General features: G+C 37.1%; 1 protein-coding gene across 1 annotated transcript in view; it reads right to left on the reverse strand.

Annotated features, from left to right (window-relative positions):
- The window catches only part of ADAM28 (ADAM metallopeptidase domain 28), an 80,500-nt gene that overhangs the window by 45,115 nt on the left and 11,537 nt on the right, over positions 1–23,848 (reverse strand). The window contains exons 4-10 of the mRNA XM_045879543.3: positions 23,093–23,171; positions 21,908–21,984; positions 19,882–20,071; positions 10,226–10,297; positions 9,225–9,296; positions 4,444–4,613; positions 1,762–1,846 (exon numbers count right to left, since the gene is read on the reverse strand). Coding sequence (XP_045735499.3) covers positions 1,762–1,846; positions 4,444–4,613; positions 9,225–9,296; positions 10,226–10,297; positions 19,882–20,071; positions 21,908–21,984; positions 23,093–23,171 — 745 coding nt within the window. The remainder of the gene's footprint in view (positions 1–1,761; positions 1,847–4,443; positions 4,614–9,224; positions 9,297–10,225; positions 10,298–19,881; positions 20,072–21,907; positions 21,985–23,092; positions 23,172–23,848) is intronic.

The raw sequence follows: 23,848 nt of genomic DNA on the forward strand, positions 1-23,848 counted from the left end.
AACTCTATTTGTGTATTTGCTTAACAACAGAGCTTCAAAATACATGAAGTGAAAACTTACAGATTTGAAAGAATAGACAAATCTACAATTATACTTGGATACTTAACTACTCTTTCTACATCAATGATTCAAAAGAACTGAACAACACTATAAGTTAACTTGACAATTACAGAATGCTCCATCCAATAACAGCAGAAGATATTCTTTTTCAAGTTCATATGCAGTACTGACCAAGAACAAACCTCAAAAAGTTTAAAAATATTGAAATTCTACTAAGTATGTTCCTAGACTATTATGGACTGAATTGTGCCCCCCCCCCACACACATTCCAATTTATATGTTGAAGCCTTAACCACCAATGTGACTGTATTTGGAGATAGGGCTTCTGAGGAGATTATTAAGGTTAAATGAGACTATACTCCTGGGGCCCTAATCCAACAGGACTAAAGAGGAAGGGATGTGTGCACAGAGGAAAAGCCACGTGAGGACACAGCAAAAAGGTGGCCATCTGCAAGCCAACGGGGGAGACCTTAGGAGAAACCAAACCTACCAACATCTGGATCTTGGGTTTTTAACCTCCAAAACTCAGAAAATACATTTCTGTTATTTAAGCCATGCACTCTGGGGTATTTTGTTATGGCAGCCCTAGCAAATGAATATGCAGATCATAACAACACGAAACTAAAAAAAAACCATAATGGAAATTATTACAGTACACTTCTAAATAATACATGAATCAAAAAGGAGATCAAAAAAGAAATTAGAAAATATTTTTAACTGAATGAAACACACATATCTAAATATGATGGGTTCAGCTAAAGCAGTGCATGGCAGGAAATTTATGCATTAAATGTTTACATTTGAAAAGAAGAAGTCTCAAATGAATGATCTAATATTCTCCCTTAAGTAGTAGAAAAAAAAAAGAACAAATTAAATGCAAAGAAAGCAAAAGAAATTCAATAATCAAGAGAAGAGCAGAAATCAATTAAACTGAAAGAAGGAAAACCACAGAGCATCAATAAAACAAAAGAGGTCTTAGAAATGAATAAAATTAATAAACTCTTAGTGAGACTGACCATGAGAAAAAGACGTAAATTACTAATATCATGAATGAGAGAGGACATCACTACAGATATAAAAAATTCTACAGATATAAAAAAAAGGATATTATAGGAATATCATCAACAAATTTATGCCAACTTAAATGAAATGGACACTTTCCTTAAAGATACAAATTGCCAAGTCTCATTCAAGAAAAGATAAATAACCTGAACAGTCCTGTATCTATGGAAGAAATTGTATTTGTAGTTAAAAACCTTTCCATAAGGACAATGCCAGACCCATATGGTTTTACTGATGAATTGCACCAAATATTTTAGGAAGGAATAATGTCAATTTTGTTAAGACATTCCAGAAAATTGAAGAGTTGGGAATATATCATTTTATGTGACCAGATTTACCCTAATAACAAAACCTGAAAAACACGTAACAGGAAAAGACAACTACAGGCTAATATCCCTCATGATTATATGGAATATAGAAATCCTCAAGATATGTTAGCTTGTTGCATCCAGCAAGATATAAAAAAGATAATGACCATGCTGGGTTTATACTGGATATGCAAGACTGTTTCAAGATTTGAAATTCAATCCATGTTATTTACCATATCAACAACAACAACAACAAAAAACTACATGATTCAGAAAAAAGAGCATTTGACACACTTGAATTGTAGAACCAACTATTTATCTTCAAACAAACCTGAACTATGCCAACAGAATGATAAGGAGAGCACATTGTAGACATGAAAGCAAGGCCCACGGTTGTTCCAGAAAGTTTTGTTGCTCTGCAAGAAAGAAAAAAAAAAATGATATAACAATTTATGACTCTCAACTATATGTTCTATAGACAATCCAGAACTCTAAACAGTTAATAGAGAAACTCTCATTGTGAATAATAACTTAAATATTTCCTTCAGTTTTTGAAATTGAATTAGGCTTTTTTTATATGCAATGGTTGTCATATCACCTAAATATAAGCACCTGGATATAAACACCTTTTTAATATTTTATATATACATAAAATATTAAATATATTTTATTATTTTTTATTATTTATTATAATATATGTATATATACATATTTGTATATTAGTATTATCACATGTGCTTTGTTTTAATTTATATTTTTCTCTCATACATTTTTATATCTATTTACTTTTGTTCTCTTTTAGCACTGTTTTAGCTATAGTGGGATTTGGAATTTGGGCCCATTCTGAACGTATTTGTGTTACTGAAGCACTTATGTTATTGAAATATTTGTTACTGAAAAGGAATTTGAACCACTTGCATTTATTTGCATAAACAATTGGTTTGGTCTTTTGTAATTTTAATTTTATTTTTTAGTTTTGTTCATTTTGTTTTTCTTTCAATTTGTAGTGATTTCATGTGCTGCCTTTGTTATTATTCTGCTATCTGTTCAAGATCCTAGCCCTGGTTTGTCTTTAGTAATTTGCAAAGAATGCATTATTTTAAAAATTCCCTTAGTAGATGCATTTACATAAAAAGTTGAACTTATATTTTCCCGGTTATCATCCTCAAGAATGAGAGTATTAATTTTGCCATGCAAAATAAGGAAAATTAGAGAACTTGTTCCCACTTTACATTTCCTTTGGAAAGTTCTCAGATATCTGTTATTTTGAAGTGGTATTTTGCATTATACATATTTTAAAGATTCATGGCATTTATATCCTCTTTAAAAATTATATTATAAAATTACTTAAGTCTGCATTTGTGTGGGTTTAATACTCACTACCAGCTCATTTATAATAAATAAAATCTTCTCCCATTATGGAGTTAACTATTTTGGTTCCTGTTTTCAGTGGGTAGAGTATAGCTGTACCACAAGGTTCTTACCTGGTTATGCCAGGTATAGATATATACCTTTTGTTAATTTGTCAGGTAAAGGCTATGACTTTCAGTTTACAAGTGAAAGGACAGTTATTTCCTTCCATCATATCTTTTTATACTGGATTGCCATTTTGTGCCCTCTTTAATGCCAATCACCCAATTGCCCCATCCCCCAATCACCTCCCCTCCAGCAACCCTAAGTTTGTTCCCTATAGTTAAGAGTCTCTTACAGTTTGCCTCCCTCTCTGTTTTCATTTTATTTTACCTTTCTTTCCCTTCCCCTATGTTCATCTATTTTGTTTCTTAAACTCCACATATGAATGAAATCATATGGTATTTGTCTTTCTCCGACTGACTTATTTCACTTAGCATAATACACTCTAGTTCTATCCACATAGTTGCAAATGGCAAGATTTCTTTCTTTTCAATGGTTGAGTAATATTCCATTGTGTGTATATATATATATCACATCTTCTTTATACATTCATCTGTCGATGGACATCTGGGCTCTTTCGATATTTTGGCTGTTGTGGACACTGTTACTATAAACACTGGGGTGCAGGTGCCCCACTGAATCATTATTTTTGTATCCTTTGGATAAATACCTAGTAGACACTGTGCAATTTCTAAGCTTCAGTCATGGACGTCTTGAAGCTTTCTCTTGGTCCTCTTAGAATGCTTCTTCTGGGGGAAAACTAGTCACCTTGCAAGATCTCCAGAACCCTGAGACTGCCATGCTGGAGGCAGTCCTAGTTAGCCACATGAAAGCTGTTTATGCAGAGATGACCAACCCAGCGCCCATGCTCCAGCCATACCAGGCAAGGAACCAGACACTTAAGAAGATTTATTTTAAGTCAGGAAGTTGTGGGCTGATATGTTATGTGTAGTAGATAACTACACAGAATATTAATTAATTCTTATTTCCTATAACAACTCCTGTTTTCTTAGGAAGTAAAACTTGAATAATTTTAAGTCACTTCTTGCTTCTTCCTTATATCTGATTCCAGCTGCAATTTTCTTGATTTCTTTTGAGGCATATGCTCAGCAGTCTTGTCTAATCTATAGTCACCAGATTTACTTCCTGGGTTTTTTCTTTTTAAATTAGTCATTTCAGCAGGATGGTAGAGGTGTGGGATTAGAATATAATATGCAATTTTCTTTCAATCCTAGAAGTTTGTCCTGACTAGTGCTTAAAGCTAATCAGCTCTTTTAAAAACATTGAATCGAAATTTCTCTTGCCATTATCTAAACCTATCTTTTGTTTCTGTATACCTAATCAAAACAGACAAAATTCTGATGAATCATTGCTAAATTGTTAGCTTTTCTTTAAAAATGAAAGAAAAAGAAATACTTGTAACAAAGGTAAGAGCCTATTCACCATAATATTCAAACGAGTACTTTTTAAACTTCCAACCCCATTGTGTAAGCCACTTCCTCTTACCCTAACCCCTGAGATACCACTTGCCTTGCCAAGGCTTTGGAAAGTTTCTATGCTAAATACCATTTAACATACAAAGGGGAAAATCTATACATACGTGATTAACTGAGCAATATCATGATGTTTTCTTCGGAGGAGGACACTTCCCCTCCATTTAGAAAAATTTTCCAAGGTGAAGCTTGCATTTGGGGTTATCTTTATTTTATCCTCATCATTCCAGATTTCCATACCAACTAAGGCCACATGAGTATTGAGCTTTTTGTAAAGCTGTCCAAAGAGAATACATGTCAAAGGAACTACATAATGGTGATATTATCTTTCAATATTTTCAATGTACTGTAGATTTTTGAACTTATTAATAGCAGCACTATAAAAACTTTCCAAACATACTTGTGAAATGGAAGTTACTACCTCTTTTCACAGATGCTAGCAATCCTGTTTAGGCAAGACAGACACCCTTAGATAATTCAGTGTGAAAACTCTTTTTTTTTTTTTTTTGGAGAAAAGTGCCTATTGAAACAAACTTCTCTTTCTTGCAACCTCAAGAAACATTATAATTTTCTGTTAGTAGTTCATTATTATCACTTCAACTTGTGTGTATTTATTCAAATGCTTTGCAATGTTCTCAGAGTAATAACATTTCAGAATTAGCAAGGTTGATCCAGTACTGGTTTGGACACTGGGAAAGGAACATGCTATATGAAAAAGTCCTGCATCTGTGAGTCACAATAAAGTAAGTGGTCCTCTAATTCTTAAACCTGGACTGAACCAAATAATCTATAATGCACATAGGATAATCTTTAGAAATAATGAATTAATCTTATAAGACAATATGTTTACTCTAAAAACAAAAGTTTAAATTGCTACTATAGTTTACAAAACTGCACAGTGTTGGTCAGATAAACTTCCAGTTATTAGATGAATGAGCTCTGGGGATCTAATGTACAGCTTGGTAGTGATAGTAATAATACCGTCTTAATTACTTTAAGATTGGTGAGAATAATTTTTAAATGCTCTCATCACAAAAAAGCAACGGCAACTATGTGATGCAATGGAGGTGTTAGCTAACCTATGGCAGAAATCATTTTGCAAGTAAGTATATCAAATCAACACACTGGACCCCTTAAATTCACACAGTGTTATATGCCAATTATATCGCAATAAAGCTGGGAAAAAAACCTGCACAGTGACAGGTTTTCTCATGGGGCAGCTTCCTGCTGAGAAACCTGAAGAAATGGTTTAAGTAGTTTGGAAAACAATAAAAGCATTGAGGAATGCAACTATCATCAAAAGAAAAGTCAGAACCTAACTAGATTAAAACCCTCCCCTTGATGATTCCCTCAAATTCCCTCTTCCGTTCTTTCTTTATTTGACCCACCTGACAAAACTTCGATCCTGGTTAAAACAATTCCTCCCTATGTCTCTCCTGCACCATGCCCCAGAACAAAGGAGAGAGCACACTATGCTGACTGCTTTCACTTGGAAGCCATGACTACTAACCTCAAGTGGTCTTTACCAGTCTGAGCAAACCTGCTGCATTTCCAAAATCCATTTACTCCCAGAGGCTTCTGCACATTTTTTCCATGCTCACTCTTCTCTTTTAGAAATTGTGACACTTTCTATTAAAACCTCACTTTGAGCAGATGCCCCTGCTTCCAAATTCACTCAGAGTATAGAAACAACCAGAAGAGAATATCCACAAGCTCCCACCACTGTCTGCCTACTGGCCTACTTCAAACAACATATACCTCCCCTTCTTTACTATATGAATGAATGCTGCATGCCTAAGGCCAACTTCTCCACTCATGCACTAGATCTCCGACCTCTTCCCAGGTCAAGGAGATTATTCCAGCAATTCTTCCATCTTCCTTGCAATTCTATGCTTAGCTTTCCACAGAATAATTCCCATCAGCATAAAAAGGATGACCCATCATGCTTGGGGGACGACTTTTATGACCCCTCTCCCTTTCACTTATTTCCCATTTCTCTGCTTCCATTTATAGCAAAACTTCTGAAGAGAATTTTCTGTATCTGTTGTCTCTAGTTCTACTTCCTATTCTCATTGGACTCACTCTAATCATGCTTGTCCTCTTACACTCTACAGAAACTTGCATCATCCAGGTGACTAATAACTTCTACTCTGTTAAATCCAATGGCCAATCCTCAATCCTCAGAAGCATCTAACATCATTGATCATTTCTTCCTTTGATAGATTTTTGTTTCAGGGAGCTTCCAGAACAACACTATCCCCTGATTTTTCTCAAAGCTCATTGTCTACGCTTTATTGGTCTCTGTCATTTTCTCCTGCACTTTGATCTCTCCTCAAAGAAGAACTTCAAGGACCTGTTCTCAGTCTTTTTTCTACTAATCTATGCCTACTCCTTTGGTTCTCTTATACCAGGATTGGTAAGCTTATTCTGTAAAGAGCCACAGAAAATGCTTCAGACTTTGAGGCTGCGTGGTCTCTGTGGTAACTACTCACCACCACTGGCACTGTAACAGGAAAACAGCCTTAGACAATGTGTAAACAAATGGGTGTGGCTATGTTTCATTAAAGCTACTTTTAAAAAGGCAGCAGGTCAGATCTGGCCCACAAGCTACAGTTTGCTGATCCATGTCATATGCCATTCTGTATGTGTTAAAGACATGGATTTATATCTCCACCCAGACCTAGCCCCTGAACTCCAATCAATCTTGTATATCTAACATTTTCACCTGGAAATCTTTTTTTTTTTTTTTTGCATCCATGAATCTTCTCTTTAATCTTTAATGATCCAAAAGTTTACAATGATATAACCTGACACATGTTACTAGGTGCTAGACATGTGGAGGGCATTGTCAATATGGACATGTCTACCCCTCATCTCAGGGAAATTTCCTAGTATTATTTCTCTGATTTTTGAAATGTAAAGTCTCTAATTTTTCATTTCTTAAATATAAAAATGTATAAATGTATAAATGAAACATGTACACATTTTAAAAAATTACTTAGTCATAGAACACTTTTAATAAAAATTAGCAATCCACTGCCATTGCCACCCCCACTAAGAAACAATAATATTTTTGTTGAGATATAATTTACATATAGCATTATATTAGTTTTAGGTATACAACATAATGATGTGCCCCTGGAAATCTCTATACAAAAAGATATCTCAAAGCGAATGTGTTCAAAATGGAAATCCTCATCTTCCCTCTGAGTCATTATCCCCCACCATGTTACCCATCCTTAAAGTTGCTCAGGTCCAAATCCTTGATGTCACTTGACTCTTTCCCTTTTCTTATACTTCTTATCTCTCATCTACCTCATCTACCCTGTGTACTCTATCCAGAAATCAGCTATTCTCAATAGATCCAATACCACTGCTTTTTCTCAAGCCACCATCATCTCTTGCCCTGAATTAGGGAATAATTCCCCTACCTTCTGCCAATTGCTTTCCTTCAGTTTATTTCCAACATAATGGCCAAGATAATCTTTTAAGAATACACATCTGAACATGTTACACCTCAGCTCAGGCTCTCCAATGTCTTCCTTGCTTGTGAAGAATAACAAAGTCCTTACACAGGCCTACCAGGAGCTGCAGGTTCTGACCACTGCTACCTGTCAGATGTCATTTGCTCCCACCCTTTCCCTGGCTTACTGCATGCCAGCCACAATGGCCATCCCACTGTTCCTCAAATATGACAATCTAGGTTCTGTTCTCAGAACCTCACTCTGCCTTGCACAACCTCCCCTAGAGTCAGACTCTTATCTCCCTTCCTTTCCCTACTCAAATGTCAACTTGGACACTCTGGACTTGAGCTTTCCTATTTAACATAGCACCCAAGATGAACCTCTCTATCTCTTTATTTTTAAGCTGCTTTATTTTTTTATAGCACTTATAGTCACCATCCTATATTCTCTTTATTTGGTGTGTTTATGTTCATCTTGAACAAGAATGTAAACTCCTTGAAGGGATATTTGTCAGTTTTATTCCTCACTTAATTTCTGTCACCTAGAAAATTTCCTGTCACAAAGATGTTCAATAAATATGGCCAGTTCTTGGGGTTCTTTAAGAGGAGTCAGAATGATCTTTGTGGTGAGAAGATGAGATAGGGATGATGTTGGTCATTAAATCCACCTTCATTTTCTCTCTGTCCTTAGAGAACTTGCAGGCTACCACAAAGTGACTCACTCATGTAAGTAGGCAGACTAACTGTATGTTCAACTAACAAGACACTAACAATTAGATTTAAATAGAAGGGATACAGAAATCATTTTTAAAAGATTTTGTTAGATGACAAAATCATCTAATTTTTCCAGTTGAAATGGACTTTGAAATCAACATCTTTCCAATTGAAATGGACTTTGAAATCCAACCAATCCAAGTTCAAATCTTATCTCTACCATTTCCCAACTTTGTGATTTTAGGCAAGTTACTTTGCTTCCCAGAATTTAATTCTTTAGCTATAAATTAGGTTTAGGAATATCTCAGAGTTGTTTTGAAGATTCAATGAGATGATGTATTGAAAGATATTACTGTGCCAGAGTTTGGCTGATTTTGTTTGTTTCCCCATAATCTCCCATAGATTGGCTTTCTGTTGGGATTTGCTGGTCAGTGCTGTCTCCCCAGGCTTTAGAAAAACAAAACAAAAAAACCAATTCAAACAAAACCATTTTTTATACCTTCATCAGTCTGAGAGTTGTGTGGCAAGTAGGTAAGAAACATCTCTATCATGTAATATTAATATTCAATTAAGTAGCAAAATTTCAAGAACCAATCAACAGTATTAACCTTAGGAGTATTGACTTTCTTTCCCTGCTTCATGAGCATTCATAGATACACCCAATGACACCGCCTCACAAATTGTTAAAATTGCACTTGAAGTATACCATACCATGTTGACATAGTTGGCCATTTCAAACACCCTCTTTCTTATTTCCTCTGGATCTTCACTGTACTTTTTAAACTGGAAAAAAAAAAAACACAAACAAAAAAACACAACCATGACAAAATATGGGTACTGACAGAAATGAATATAATTGGAAGGTAAAAAAAATAAAAAAGTAACTTCAGTTTATTTTGCTTATCAGTGGTTATAATTAATAAACAGTTATAAAAGTTAACAGTTAAAAGATAGAAGCAAAATGCTCCCTTATTTCTTTAGCTAAATTGAAGTACTTTCAGAGTAGAGATGATGTTTTACCCCTGAAGTAGTAGCTCAGTGTAAAGTTTTAAGGAATTACTACAAATATATTCTCATCTAAATGCCATGGTTTCACAAGCTGTGCAGAATTCGTGCAAGGAATAGCTTATTTATATATATGAATGATAAATGATAAATGAATGTATTATAATGAGAGGTCAAGCTTTGGGCCTGAACAAATTAACTTATCATATTATCATAGTGCAAAGCTTTCCCTTTTGAGATCATACATGTGAACCTTAGTTTTCCAGTATTTGAAAATACATTCTTGTAAATAATATAAACAATGACTATTACCAAAAAATGTCTTTTTCAGAAAATTCCATTCATCAGTCTTGTACATTTACCACTCTCTGATGAAGATAAATTCTAACTTACCAGTGATTTAACTGCTTAATGAAAGACAAAATGACAAAGGAATTTAATTGGAAACTAAGTTTGGATACAATAATATAAGAGAGGATAAAATGCAAAAAAATTCACTTTATGCATATCATATCAGGTGCACATTCCTGAGAAGGAAAAATCATATCAGTCCAATTATATGTCAAATTTCCTAGGATCAGAACAATTCACAAAAAGGAATAGCTCATATTCATGATATTTCAAAATTGACCCATATGTTTAATATTTCCCATAATAAATTCATGTAGAAGGGGATTTTAAAAGACACACTTATCCATTATAATTACCTCACCATTATCCAGCACCAAATAATATTCTATGTATTTCTTATGCTCTGGACCCTTCTGGTCTTTGGATTTCTGTAATAAATATAAAAAGGAAAATTACTGAACAACATCATTCTCCTCAAGAGTCATTCTTTTATTTGAAATGTGTAATTTTAGAAAAGATTGGTTGATATCTGGCAATAAAGGAAAACAACATTACCGTTTTAACTCTAACCAAGCAAAATTATCTATAATGAAGTTCAGAATATCAGAGCTAGAAGGGACATGAGTGAAATTCTAGTCTGACTCCATTTTGACAGAATTTAAATGATTGCACATGTGCTGGAACTAAAACCAAAGTTTTCAGATTTTTTGAACAATGGACTTTCTCCACTATCCTGTCATGAAATAGAGAAACTCTGACTTCAGCATCCTCCTAGTGTTTTCTTGTTGTTGTTTTTGCTGATGGTGGTGGTGGTGGTGGCTTTAAGTAGCCTTTTATCCCTCTCTCAGTGAGCACCCCCTTCCTTAGAAACAGTGCAATGCCCAGAGCCCCCATGGCACCAATGTTTCTTCCCCATGGCTCTCTTCTCCTCAGGCAGAGGTGGATCTCTTTCCCACATTCCAAGCTTCCCTATTTTCTGTTCCTTTTTCTTCACCAAACAAAACAAAACAACAAAAGACATATTTCACAGTGGATTGTTCCATTGAAACGTAGCAGATACATTATTCATACTAAATAATAAACTATCAAAGTTTATTATGTTACATTTCTGGAAGTGCTTATCTTTTTTTAAAGATTTTATTTATTTATTTGAGAGAGAGAGAAAGGGAGCATGAGTGGTGGTGGGGGGAGGCAGAAGAAGAGGGAGAGAGAGAATCTCAGGCGGACTCCATGCTGAGCATGGAGCCTGACTCAGAGCTTGATCCCATGACCCTGAGATCATAACCTCAGCCAAAACCAAGAGTCCGATGCTCAACAGAGTGAGCCACCCAGGGGCCCCAGAGGTGGTTGTATTTTTTTTTTTTTTTTTTTTATGTAATATATGGTTAATCACCATACATTACATCATTAGTTTTTGATGTAGTGTTCCATGATTCATTGTTTGTGTATAACACCCACTGCTCATTTCATTACATGCCCTCTTTAATACCCATCACCAGCTAACCCGTTCCCCCAAACCCCTACCCTCTAGAACCCTCAGTTTGTTTATCAGAGTCCATAGTCTCTCATGTTCGTCTCCCCCTCCGATTACCCCCTTCATTTTTCCCTTCCTGCTATTTTCTTCTTTTTTTTTTTACACATAATGTATTATTTGTTTCAGTGATTCAAAAGTCTTACACAATTCACAGCACTCACCATAGCACATACCCTCCCCAATGTCTATCACCCAGCCACCCCATCCCTTCCATCCCTCACCACTATAGCAACCCTCAGTTTGTCTCCTGAGATTAAGACATCCTCATATCAGTGAGGTCATATCATACATGTCTTTCTCTGATTGACTAATTTCGCTCAGCATAATACCCTCCAGTTCCAACCACGTCGTTGCAAATGGCAAGATTTCATTCATTTTGATGGCTGCATAATATTCCATCGTATATATATACCACTTCTTCTTTATCCATTAATCTGTCATTGGACATCTGGGCTCTTTCCATAGCTTGGTATGTGGACATTGCTGCTGTAAACATTGGGGGGCACATACCCCTTCAGATCCCTACATTTGTATCTTTGGGGTAAATACCCTGTAGTGCAATAGCTGGATCGTATGGTAGCTCTATTTTCAACTTTTTGAGGAACCTCCATACTGTTTTCCAGAGTGGCTGCACCAGCTTGCATTCCCACCAACAGTGTAGGAGGGTTCCCCTTTCTCCACATCCCCGCCAACATATGTCATTTCCTGACTTGTTAATTTTAGCCATTCTGACTGGTGTGAGGTGATATCTCACTGAGGTTTGATTTGGATTTCCCTGATGCTGAGCAATGTTGAACATTTTTTCATGTGTCCGTTGGCCATTTGGATGTCTTCTTTGGAAAAATGTCTGTTCATGTCTTCTGCCCATTTCTTGATTGGATCATTTGTTCTTTGGGTGTTGAGTTTGATAAGTTCTTTATAGATTTTGGATGCTAGCCCTTTATCTGATATGTCATTTGCAAATATCTTCTCCCATTCTGTCGCTTGTCTTTTGGTTTTGTTGACTTTTTCCTTTGCTGTGCAAAAGCTTTTTATCTTGATGAAGTCCCAATAGTTCATTTTTGCCCCTGCTTCCCTTGCCTTTGGCGATGTTTCTAGGAAGAAGTGGCTACAGCTAAGGTTGAAGAGGTTGCTGCCTGTGTTCTCCTTTAGGATGTTGATTGTCTCACATTGAGGTCTTTCAACCCTTTTGAGTCTATTTTTGTGGTGTAAGGAAATGGTCCAGTTTCATTCTTCTGCATGTGGCTGTCCAATTTTCCCAACACCATTTGTTGAAGAGACTGTCTTTTTTCCATTGGACATTCTTTCCTGCTTTGTCGAAGATTAGTTGACCATAGAGTTGAGGGTCCATTTCTGGGCTCTCTATTCTGTTCCATTGATCTATGTGTCTGTTTTGGTGCCAGTACCATACTGTCTTGATGATGACAGCTTTGTAATAGAGCTTGAAGTCCAGAATTGTGATGCCGCCAGCTTTGCTTTTCTTTTTCAACATTCTTCCAGCTATTCGAGGTCTTTTGTGGTTCCATACATATTTTAAGATTATTTGTTCCATTTCCTTGAAAAAAGTGGATGGTATTTTGATGGGGATTGCATTGAATGTGTAGATTGCTCTAGGTGGCATTGACATCTTCACAATAGTTGTTCTTCCAATCCATGAGCCTGGCACATTTTTCCATTTCTTTGTGTCTTCCTCAATTTCTTTCATGAGTATTTTATAGTTTTCTGAGTACAGATTCTTTGCCTCTTTGGTTAGATTTATTCCTAGGTATCTTATGGTTTTGGGTGCAATTGTAAATGGGATCAACTCCTTCATTTCTCTTTCTTCTGTCTTGTTGTGGGTGTATAGGAATGCCATTAATTTCTGTGCATTGATTTTATATCCTGCCACTTGACTGAATTCCTGTATGCGTTCTAGCAGTTTTGGGTGGAGTCTTTTGGGTTTTCCACATAAAGTATCATATCATCTGCAAAAAGTGAGAGTTTTCTTCTTTGCCAATTTGGATGTCTTTGATTTCTTTTTGTTGACTGATTGCTGTGGCTAGGACTTCTAATACTCTGTTGAATAGCAGTGGTGATAGTGGACATCCGTGCTGTGTTCCTGACCTTAGGGGGAAAGCTCTCAGTTTTTCCCCATTGAGAATGATATTCGCTGTAGGTTTTTCATAGATGGCTTTTATGATATTGAAGTACGTACCCTCTATGCCTATAGTCTGAAGAGTTTTAATCAAGAAAGGATGCTGTACTTTGTCAAAAGCTTTTTCTGCATCTATTGAGAGGATCATATGGTTCTTGTTCTTTCTTTGATTAATGTATTGACTCACATTGATTGATTTGTGGATGTTGACTAACCTAGCAGCCCAGGGATAAATCCTAGTTGGTCGTGGTGAATAATCCTCTAAATGTACTGTTGGATCCTACTGGATAGTATTTTGGTAAAAATTTTTGCATCCATGTTCATCAAGGATGTTGGTCTGTAATTCTTTTTGATGGGGTCTTTGTCTGGTTTTGGAATCAAGGTAATGGTGGCCTCATAAAACGAGTTTGGAAGTTTGCCTTCCATTTCTATTTTTTGGAACAGTTTCAGAAGAATAAGTATTAATTCTTCTTGAAATGTTTGGTAGAATTCCCCTGGGAAGCCATCTGGCCCTGGGCTTTTGTTTGTTGGGAGATTTTTGATGACTGCTTCAATTTCCTTAGTGGTTATATTTCCTTAGTGGTAGTTGATACATCTCTATGAATGCATCCATTTCTTCCAGGTTATCTAATTTGCTGGCATAGAGTTGCTCATAATATGTTCTTATAATTGTTTATATTCCTTTGGTGTTGGTTGTGATCTCTCCTCTTTCATTCATGACTTTATTGATTTGGGTCCTTTCTCTTTTCTTTTTGATAAGTCTGGCCAGGGATTTATCAATCTTGTTAATTCTTTCAAAGAACCAGTTCCTAGTTTCATTGATCTGTTCTACTGTTCTTTTGGTTTCTATTTCATTGATTTCTGCTCTGATCTTTATGATTTCTCATCTCCTGCTGGGTTTAGGCTTTATTTGCTGTTCTTTCTCCAGCTCCTTTAGGTGTAGGGTTAGGCTGTGTATTTGAGACCTTTCTTGTTTCTTGAGAAAGGCTTGTATTGCTATATACTTTCCTCTTAGGACTGCCTTTGCTGTATTCCAAAGATTTTGAATAGTTGTATTTTCATTTTCATTGGTTTCCATGAATTTTTTTTAATTGTTCTTTAATATCCTGGCTGATCCATTCATTCTTCAGTAGGATGCTCTTTAGCCTCCATGTATTTGAGTTCTTTCCAACTTTCCTCTTGTGATTGAGTTCTTTTTCAAAGCACTGTGGTCTGAAAATAGGCAGGGAATGATCCCAATCTTTTGGTACCAGTTGAGACCTGATTTGTGACCTAGGATGTGATCTATTCTGGAGAATGTTCCATGGGCACTAGAGAAGAATGTGTATTCTGTGGCTTTGAGGTGGAATGTTCTGAATAGATCTGTGAAGTCCATTTGGTCCAATGTGTCATTTAGCGTCTTTATTTCCTTGTTGATCTTTTGCTTAGATGATCTGTCCATTTCAGTGAGGGGGGTGTTAAAGTCCCCCACTATTACTGTATTGTTGTCGATGTGTTTCTTTGCTTTTGTTTAACTGCCTTATATAATTGGCTGCTCCTATGTTAGGGGCATAGATATTTACACTTGTTAGATCTTCATGTTGGATAGACCTTTAAGTACGATATAGTGTCCTTCCTCATCTCTTTGGTTTAAAATCTAATTTGTCTGATATAAGGATTGCCACCTCAGCTTTCTTTTGGTGTCCATTAGCATGGGAAATGGTTTTCCACCCTCTCACTTTCAATCTGGGGGTCTTTGGGTCTAAAATGAGTCTCTTGCAGACAGCATATCGACAGGGTTTTTTTTTGTTTTTTGTTTTTTTTTCCAATCTGATAGCCTGTGTCTTTTGATTGGGGCATTTAGCCCATTTACATTCAGGGTAACTATTGAAAGATATGAATTAATGCCATTGCATTGCCTGTAAGGTGACTGTTACTGTATATTGTCTGTGTTCCTTTCTGGTCTATGTTACTTTTAGGATCTCTCTTTGCTTAGAGGACCCCTTTCAATATTTCTTGTAGGCCTGGTTTTGTGTTTGCCAATTCCTTTAGTTTTTGTTTGTCCTGGAAGCTTTTATCTCTCCTTCTATTTTCAATGACAGCCTAGCTGGATATAGTATTCTTGGCTGCATATTTTTCTCGTTTAGTGCTCTGAATATATCAAGCCAGTCCTTTCTGTCCTGCCTGGTCTCTGTGGATAGGTCTGCTGCCAATCTAATGTTTCTACCATTGTAGGGTACAGACCTCTTGTCCTGAGCTGCTTTCAGGATTTTCTGTTTGTCTCTGAGACTCGTGAGTTTTACTATTAGATGTTGAGGTGTTCACCTATTTTTATTGATTTTGAGGGGGGTGTCTGTGTCTCTTGGATTTTGATGCCTGTTTCCTTCCCCAAATTAAGGAATTTCTCTGCTGTATTTTGCTCCAATATACCTTCTGCTCCCCTCTCTCTTTCTTCTTCTTCTGGGATCCCAATTATTCTAATATTGTTTCATCTTATGGTATCACTTATCTCTCAAATCTGCCCTCGTGATCCAGTAGTTGTTTATCTCTGGATCTTTATCTCAGTTTATCTCTGAGCTCTTTTTCTCAGTTTCTTTATTTTCCATCATTTGGTCTTCTATATCACTAATTCTCTCTTCTGCCTCATTTATCCTAGCAGTTAGAGCCTCCATTTTTGATTGCACCTCATTAATAGCCTTTTTTATTTTGACTTGGTTAGATTTTAGTTCTTTTATTTCTCTAGAAAGGGTTTCTGTAATATCTTCCATGCCTTTTTCAAGCCCAGTAGTATCTTTAAATCATCATTCTGAACTCTAGTTCCAACATCTTACTAATTCCGTATTGATTAGGTCCCTGGCAGTGTGTACTGCCTCTTGTTCCTTTTTTTTTTTGAGGTGATTTTTTCCATCTTGTCATTTTTTCCAGAGGAGAATAGATGAATGAGAGAACAAAATGCTAACAGTGGTAATAACGACCCCAGAAAAACATACAATAAACAAATCGGAAGAGCCCTGAAACCGGGGGGAAAGGAAGGTAAAGAAAGAAAAAAGAAAAAGGAAGAAAAAGGAAAAGATAAAAAAAGAATATGATCAAATATGATCAGGCTGGTGAATAGATCAGTGCCACACACTAGATTTGGGGTGTATATTGGTCTGTTAGGAGAAAGTTCCTCCCAAAATTTTAAAGAAATAAAAACTTAAAAAATAAATAAATAAAAAAGAAAAAATTAAAAAAAGAAAGAAAAACTTATATATGTACAAAAATAAGGGTAAATACAATGAAGGGATGGAATATGACTGTAAAGATGAAAATTATAAAAGATTTTATAAAAGGAATTGATAATATAAGAACTTGGTTGAAAAAAGAAAGAAGTGGATTTAAAAAAAAAAGAAGGGAGAGAATGTGATAAGTCAGGAGACTAGAGATTTAGGGTACATTTTGCTCTGTTAGAAGAAATTGTATCCCAAAATTTTAAAAAGAGAACTATATATATATATATATATATACCAAAAATAAGGTTAACTATTTTGAAGTGATAGAATATGACTGTAAAAATGAAAAATAAAAAAGATTTTTAAAAAAGGGATTGGTAAGATGTTGGTTGAAAAAGGGAAAAAGAAAAATTCAATTAAAAAAAAGAATGAAAAAGAAAGTTAAAAAAAAATAACTTTGAAAGACTAAAGAATCATGGGAAAAAAGCCATGAATTCTATGTGCAGTATTCCCCTAGCACTGGAGTTTTGCCGTTCTCATTGATCGGTAAACTTGGTCTTGGCTGGCTGTTCTCCCTGATCTTCTGGGGGGGGGGGGTCTGTCACAGCAGTTCTCAAATGTCTTTGCTGGAGGTGGAATTGCCCGGCCCTTGTTGGGGGCTGGGCTAAGTAATCTGCTTGGGTTTGCTCTCAGGAGCTTTTGTTCCCTGCAAGCTTTCCATACAGCTTTGGAGGATGGGAGTAAAAATGGCAGCCTCCCAATCTCTGCCCTGGAGGAGCTGAGAACTCGGGGCCCCGCTCCTCAGTGCACCCCCAGAGAAAAGCAGTCACTCACTCCTGTCTCCCAGGTCTCCAGCTGCACTCCATGCTCACCCGGCCTGTAACCAAGCATTTCTATCTCTGGCACATGACCCAGTTTGGAGTCTCCAAACCCAGCAGATTTCTGCGGTGCGCTCCCATGCCACTCCTCCCGGGGGAGGAAGGGGAGTCTCCCCGGACCTGCCGCTTGTTGGGTCCCTGCTGGAAGAGCAGTGGCCCAACTGTGCTGCAGATCACAGTTTATGGCAACCCTGAGCTGAGAGCCCACTCCTCGGCTTTGTCTCTGCAGCCAGCTTCCCTGTTCCGATACCTGGGAGCCCTGATGCACTCAGGCACCCCCGGTTTTTCTGTGACCCCGAGGGTCCTGAGACCACACTGTCCCAGAGAGGGTACCACCCCCCGCTTAGCCATGGAGAGACATCACCCAGCGGAGCTGACTTCTAAAAGTTCCGATTTTGTGCTCCGCTGCTCTATCACTTGCCAGTAGCGACTGATGGAGGCCCCCTCCCCCGCCATCCTTCCTCCCGAATATCACCTCAGATTCACTTCTCCGCACGTCCTACCTTCCAGAAAGTGGTTACTTTTCTGTTCAGAGAGTTGTTGCTTTTCTTTTCTTCAATCTCCTGTTGAGTTCATAAGTGTTCAGAATGGTTTGATCCCTATCTAGCTGAATTCCTGGGACCAGATGAAATTTAGGTCTCCTACTCTCCGCCATCTTGCTCCTCCCCCCAAGGTGGTTGTCTTTTAAACAGGCAAATGAGCTCCATTAAAAGAACACATTACTGAAAGTAGACTTCTAGGTGTAGTCCAATGAGCTACACACTTCCCTCCCAGCCTCCACATGAGTAGCGTATTCACTAGCACTTACTCTGCACCACTTGTGCTGTGGGCACTAAGAATAAAGCAGTGAAACAGACATGGTTCGTGGGCTTAAGGAGCTCCCACTAGGCAAACAGGCATAGGCAAATCAGGTGGTGATTAGTGCTACGCAGAGGAGTAGATGGAATCACATGATACTGAGTGCCGAGGTAGTTATTTCAGAATAGATGGTTAGGGAAAGCTCTAAAGAGTTGGTCATGCAGCAAACATATTAATGAAAATGAGAAACCAGGCAAGGGAAGATAAATTGGAAGATAATTCCAGCAGAGAAAAAAATGAACAAAAAGACTGAAGTGAATTGATATTGGCATGTTTAAAGCACAGAAAAGATATCTGTGTTTGTCAGAACACAATGGGGGAGGTTTTTGGTAGGCAGGGAGTAGAAGGTAGAGAGATTACAGATAGAAGTGGGGCCCTAAGCATACAGGGATTTGTAACTCACTGTCATCCCTCCTCTTTTAGACCTCTATATATTAAGGCCCTCATAAAAGCTCAACCCCAGGTCCCATTCTTTATCTACACATTCTTCCTAGGTAATCCCATCCTGTGTTACACCTTCTTTAAATAGGAACTCTGTACTAATTACTATCAAATGTGTATCTCCAGCCTTGGCCTCTCCTCTAAGGGCCAGACTGTTATAATTAACTACCTATTCCATGCATCCATTCAAATGTCTAATACCACAAATTTAACATGGTCAAAATAAAACTACTGATTCCCAAACCTCAAACAAAACCTGCTTCTCCCTCATTCTCCCCAGCTCAGGTAACAGTACTACCATTCATCATTTGCTCAGGCCCAAATCGAGAAATTATCCTTGATTCTTTTATCCTTCATCCCTGGGAGTGGTTCTTCTGGGTTCCTAGTATCATATTCCTGGTAGAATTTAAACACAAAGCAAACTGAACCCAAAAGAGATTTTCTTTTGCTAAAACCAATTCTGCCCAGTGCTTTGGATTCTGAGAACATCTGAAGAGATGATTGGATATAAAGTGTCCCCTGAAGGAAATGAACGTAATTATGGCAATGACTTTTTATATACTTCCTATGGTTTCAAACAAGCCATATTCATTTTTCTTCTGTGACTGGAAGAAAACTGTTGAATGAATTCATTCATAAAGACAGCAGGATATTTTATGTCAAAGTAATAATACTTTACACCTTTGTTGTATGTTGTAGTATTGTCAAAATTGCCTGTTCCTAGAGGGCAAGCATTATTATATTTATACTTTTTTTCAACCCTGGCACATTGTTGTTAATAATAGTTAATCCACAAGTACTTATTAAATAAATCATCAGTGTACAAGATTTTAGTGTCTCTACAGCCTACTGTAGTACTAGTAGTTCAACAAAGACTATAAAGTTTCCTTTAATTGCAACTACTAAGACTGGAACCCAGGACAGACAGAACAGGATACATGAAAGCACTGCAAATAAAAAATGAAAGTATGCATACCACCAGACTGGTGGCAGGTAGAACCACACTCTGCCGAGATCCATGTGCCCATAATATGTCATCCATCCCACAGGTGCTATTAGTCTTTTCTTCGGGATCATACTTGAAGAGTGCATGTTCCTGTCCATCCTGATTTGTGGGGCTTAAAGGTTCAATGAAGTACTTTTGATCTCCCTGACTGAAGTAGCCCCTGAAAAACATGAAAATCCTTATTTTGTAATTCTTACAAAATATTCCTGCTTTGGGGTGCTATATAGACTTATAGACTCCAAAAAGTTACCAATACCACATAATTTCAAGCTCATGGTGGTAGAGTATAGTGCAACATTGCAGCTAAAGATACACTTAGAGATGACCTAAACCTATTTTTTCTATAAGGAAATGGGACCTGTTGGGAAGAAGTGACTGCTGTAATGTCACATAGCTAACTTATATCAGTGCTGACATTAGAATGGAAATTTCCTGATTCTCACTCAGTGTTCTTCCAATCTAATACCTTGTCTGCTCAAAAGGTGCACTGAAAATAAAGACTTTGAAGGCTTATAAATAAGAGTTAAGATTCTAGGGACACCTGGGTGGTTAATCGGCTCGGGTCATGATCCCAGGGCCCTGGGATTGAGTCCCGCATCGGGCTCCTTGCTCAGCAGTGAGCCCGCTTCTCCCTCTGCCTGCAGCTCCCCCTGCTGGTACTCTTGCTCACTCCCTGGTGCACGCGTGCTCTCTCCCTAGCAAATAAATAAATAAAATCTTAAAAAAGAAAAAAGAGTTAAGATTCTAAGTCTATAACTTCTTGGATGTAATACCATGGGAAAATTACCTAAACTCACACAGCCTCAGTTTATCCATCTATAACATGAGAATAATACCTACCTAATAGGATGATTATAAAGGTTGAAGGACATAATATATAAAGCACATGATAAACAAATATTACCAATTTCTTCTCAATTATCTCTGCTGAAGCCCCAAACTAAGATTCATTTAACCAATATTTAGGGACTACCCATTATTCATTAGTCATTGGATTAAAGGCAGACAATAAGAAAAAAAGAGTCATGGTTTCCCCTTTCATGGAGCTTATAGTCAAGTGAGGAAGACGGATGTGGATAAAATAGTCACATTTGACCCACAAATAACATAATTATATGACATATGAGATATTCATAATTACAGATAACTGCTAGGACAAGAAAGTATAAGAATATATAATAGGAGACTGGATTAAGTGTACACAGAACTAGAAGACAAGAGTGGATGGGCGGAGATAAGTAGGTGGTTTGTTGCAATGGTCTGCATAAAGGATCATGGTAGTTTGGACTAGGATGTGGCAGTAGAGAAAGAATGTAGTGAATAATCTCAGCTAATATTTAGCATATCTAATCAATAGGGCTTGATAATGGATTGAAAATGGGTAGTTGAGAGGCAAGAGATCATCAAGGAACCTAGGTTTATGGATTGGGCAAGTGGCTGGTTGATTATATCATTCACTGAGATAAAGAACACTGGAAAAACACCAGATTTGGGAGAAAAACATTAGTTTGATTAGGGGTTTATTAAGATTGAGATTTCATTAATCTATCCAGATATGGAAGAGATATGGATATATGGAAGACAAAATTAGATAATCAAGTCTGGGCATCAGAAGAAATATCTCATTGTAGAGAGATGCCTAGGGAGTTACTAATATACAGAAGAAAGCAATGTCATGGGCATTGATAGGACAAACTGAAGAGAGAGTTTAGAGTAAAGAGGAAAGGTGAAGAGCTCCCATTCCCTAAAGAGTCAGACTCAAAAACCTATATTTTGAAAACAAACAAACACACCTCTGCAAGCAATTCAAATGTGTAAATTTACAAAGCACCATTAAGAGAAGCCCTGTTTCCTTCAAATCTCAAAATTCTTCAACCCTTAGGATTCATATTTAACTACAGTATACTTCATTCTATTTGAGACTCTTCAGGTTTTTTAAAACACACACACTCATGCCAATACCACAGGTATACACAAACCATTCATGAAGCCTTACCTTAGACCCCTACATGTGCTGATGCTAGCATCTGAAACTTTTTCATTAACAATGTGTCCTTGGTAATAACAGTCATCCTAAAGAAATGAAAAAGGGGGTTTTGTAAAGGATAGTATGTGTTTCTTAGATCCACTGCTAAATTTGAATTTGAGAGCTTGAAACAAGATCTCTAATGTTTTCAAATCATTTTATGCTGAGCAACAGTCAACTTAGAGAGGTAAAAAAAACGGTTAAGAAGCTCTTTATGGTTAAAATCTGTAATATTTAGTTAATTAACCCAATGCTTAAAGAGCATTTACTAAATAGATATTGGTATTGCAGAAAAAGGATAACAGGGATAGATGCATCATCTAGAAGAAACAAACTTAGAGATAGAAATTTAAAATCTGAGCCCCCAAAACATCAGAGGTTCATTCTTTCCCTTGGCTGATTGCTCATTTTATCTTCTAACACCTACAAGCTTTTTCCAAAGAATGGGTTATCATGATAATGTTGTTATTTCTTGATTTATTCAAAGAGTTTCAGCAGACTGAGTTAGTGTGACATCCCCTTCTCCATCTGGAGCAAAATGCCCAATCCTAGCACTTTTCTATATGGATGTACTTTAACCAAGCATACCTTTGTGCTTTGAGACAGATGAGGTAGAGGCCCCCATAAATGTCTGCGCCATAGCTATGAGGAGAATGCCTGAAGGCCTTCCAATAGAAAAATGGAGCTCAAAAAAGATGGCAATGACAAAATACTCCTCACACTACTTCACACAGCCATATTCTCTAAATAAGAGTCAAGAATAAAAAATATTTAAGGAAAACAGAATCCTATAATTCCGTCATTGAGGAAATAGTCTTGAGTTGGAGCCACTATATGATCTAGAGAGGTGATTGGCATTGACTAAGAACACAAGATGTATTTAATTCTTCACTCTTCTAATGAAAGTGAGAAACTCCTGCCCACTGTCTTATAGGGAGCTCCTGAAGGTTGGAAGGGGTTACCATGGTTGTCAAGGAACCTTTGTTCTTGTCAAACTGTACAAATATTAGAGGATCTATTAAGAAATTACTACTGCTGGGAAAAGCACCAATATTGTAAATGCTTTTTCACTTTCACTCTTTGTCTGGCAATGACACTGCCTTTGGGTATGTGGGTCACATCCCAAATGACAATGATTCTAGGATATTCTTTTACCATGATTTGTGGGCTTGTGGTGACCTCCTCTCCAGTGGAATTATAACGTGTTTCCACATAACCTGGTGCAAGGAGACCCCTGGAGAAAAAAAAAGAAAAAAAAATTCATGGTCACTCATGTTAATTGAAAAGTGCAGTGATCAAAGTGAAAGCTTTCACTGGGTGTGCAGGAAAGTTTTAACTCCTGAGCTCCTTCTCCTAAGCCCTCAAGACGAGTCCAAGTATGAAGAGGATGCTTACAATGCAAAGACTGAGGGAGCAGAGTTTCTGACATTCCTGAGTAGTGTGGAACAGTGTCTGCTTTCTCATCAGACTTTGATACTTCTCTGAGGGGAGATTTGAGGAAGAAATGGAACTGAGAAGGGTAGAGTTGATAAATATGACTGAAAAGAGCAGTGCTCCTGCCCAGTTTAAGACAACTACATTTTCACCCAGTCCTTTTTGGTTCCCAGTGACTGCTAACAATTGTAGCAGTGGAAAGTTTATTGGGAATTGACTTGCATTTGGTAATTAGGGCCCTTCTGGCATTTTCATTGAGCTTCTCAGAATTCTTTCAATTACCCGGCAGCACATAGGAGTCTGGATATACTTTTTAAAGAGGCAGGGCAAGGAGAAAAGGAAGTAATTACCATATGCTGAATGCCATCTCTATGCCAGCCACTGAGTTAGACACCTTACATGGATCATTCATTTAATCCTTTCTGCAATCCAGTAGGATAAATATGACTTGCTTCATTTTTCAGATGAGATTACACA

This window comes from Mirounga angustirostris, unplaced genomic scaffold (assembly GCF_029215605.1).
Source record: "Mirounga angustirostris isolate CCGP_5_RB_7025 unplaced genomic scaffold, mMirAng1.0.hap1 SCAF_2, whole genome shotgun sequence".
NCBI classification, from domain to species: Eukaryota; Metazoa; Chordata; class Mammalia; order Carnivora; family Phocidae; genus Mirounga; species Mirounga angustirostris.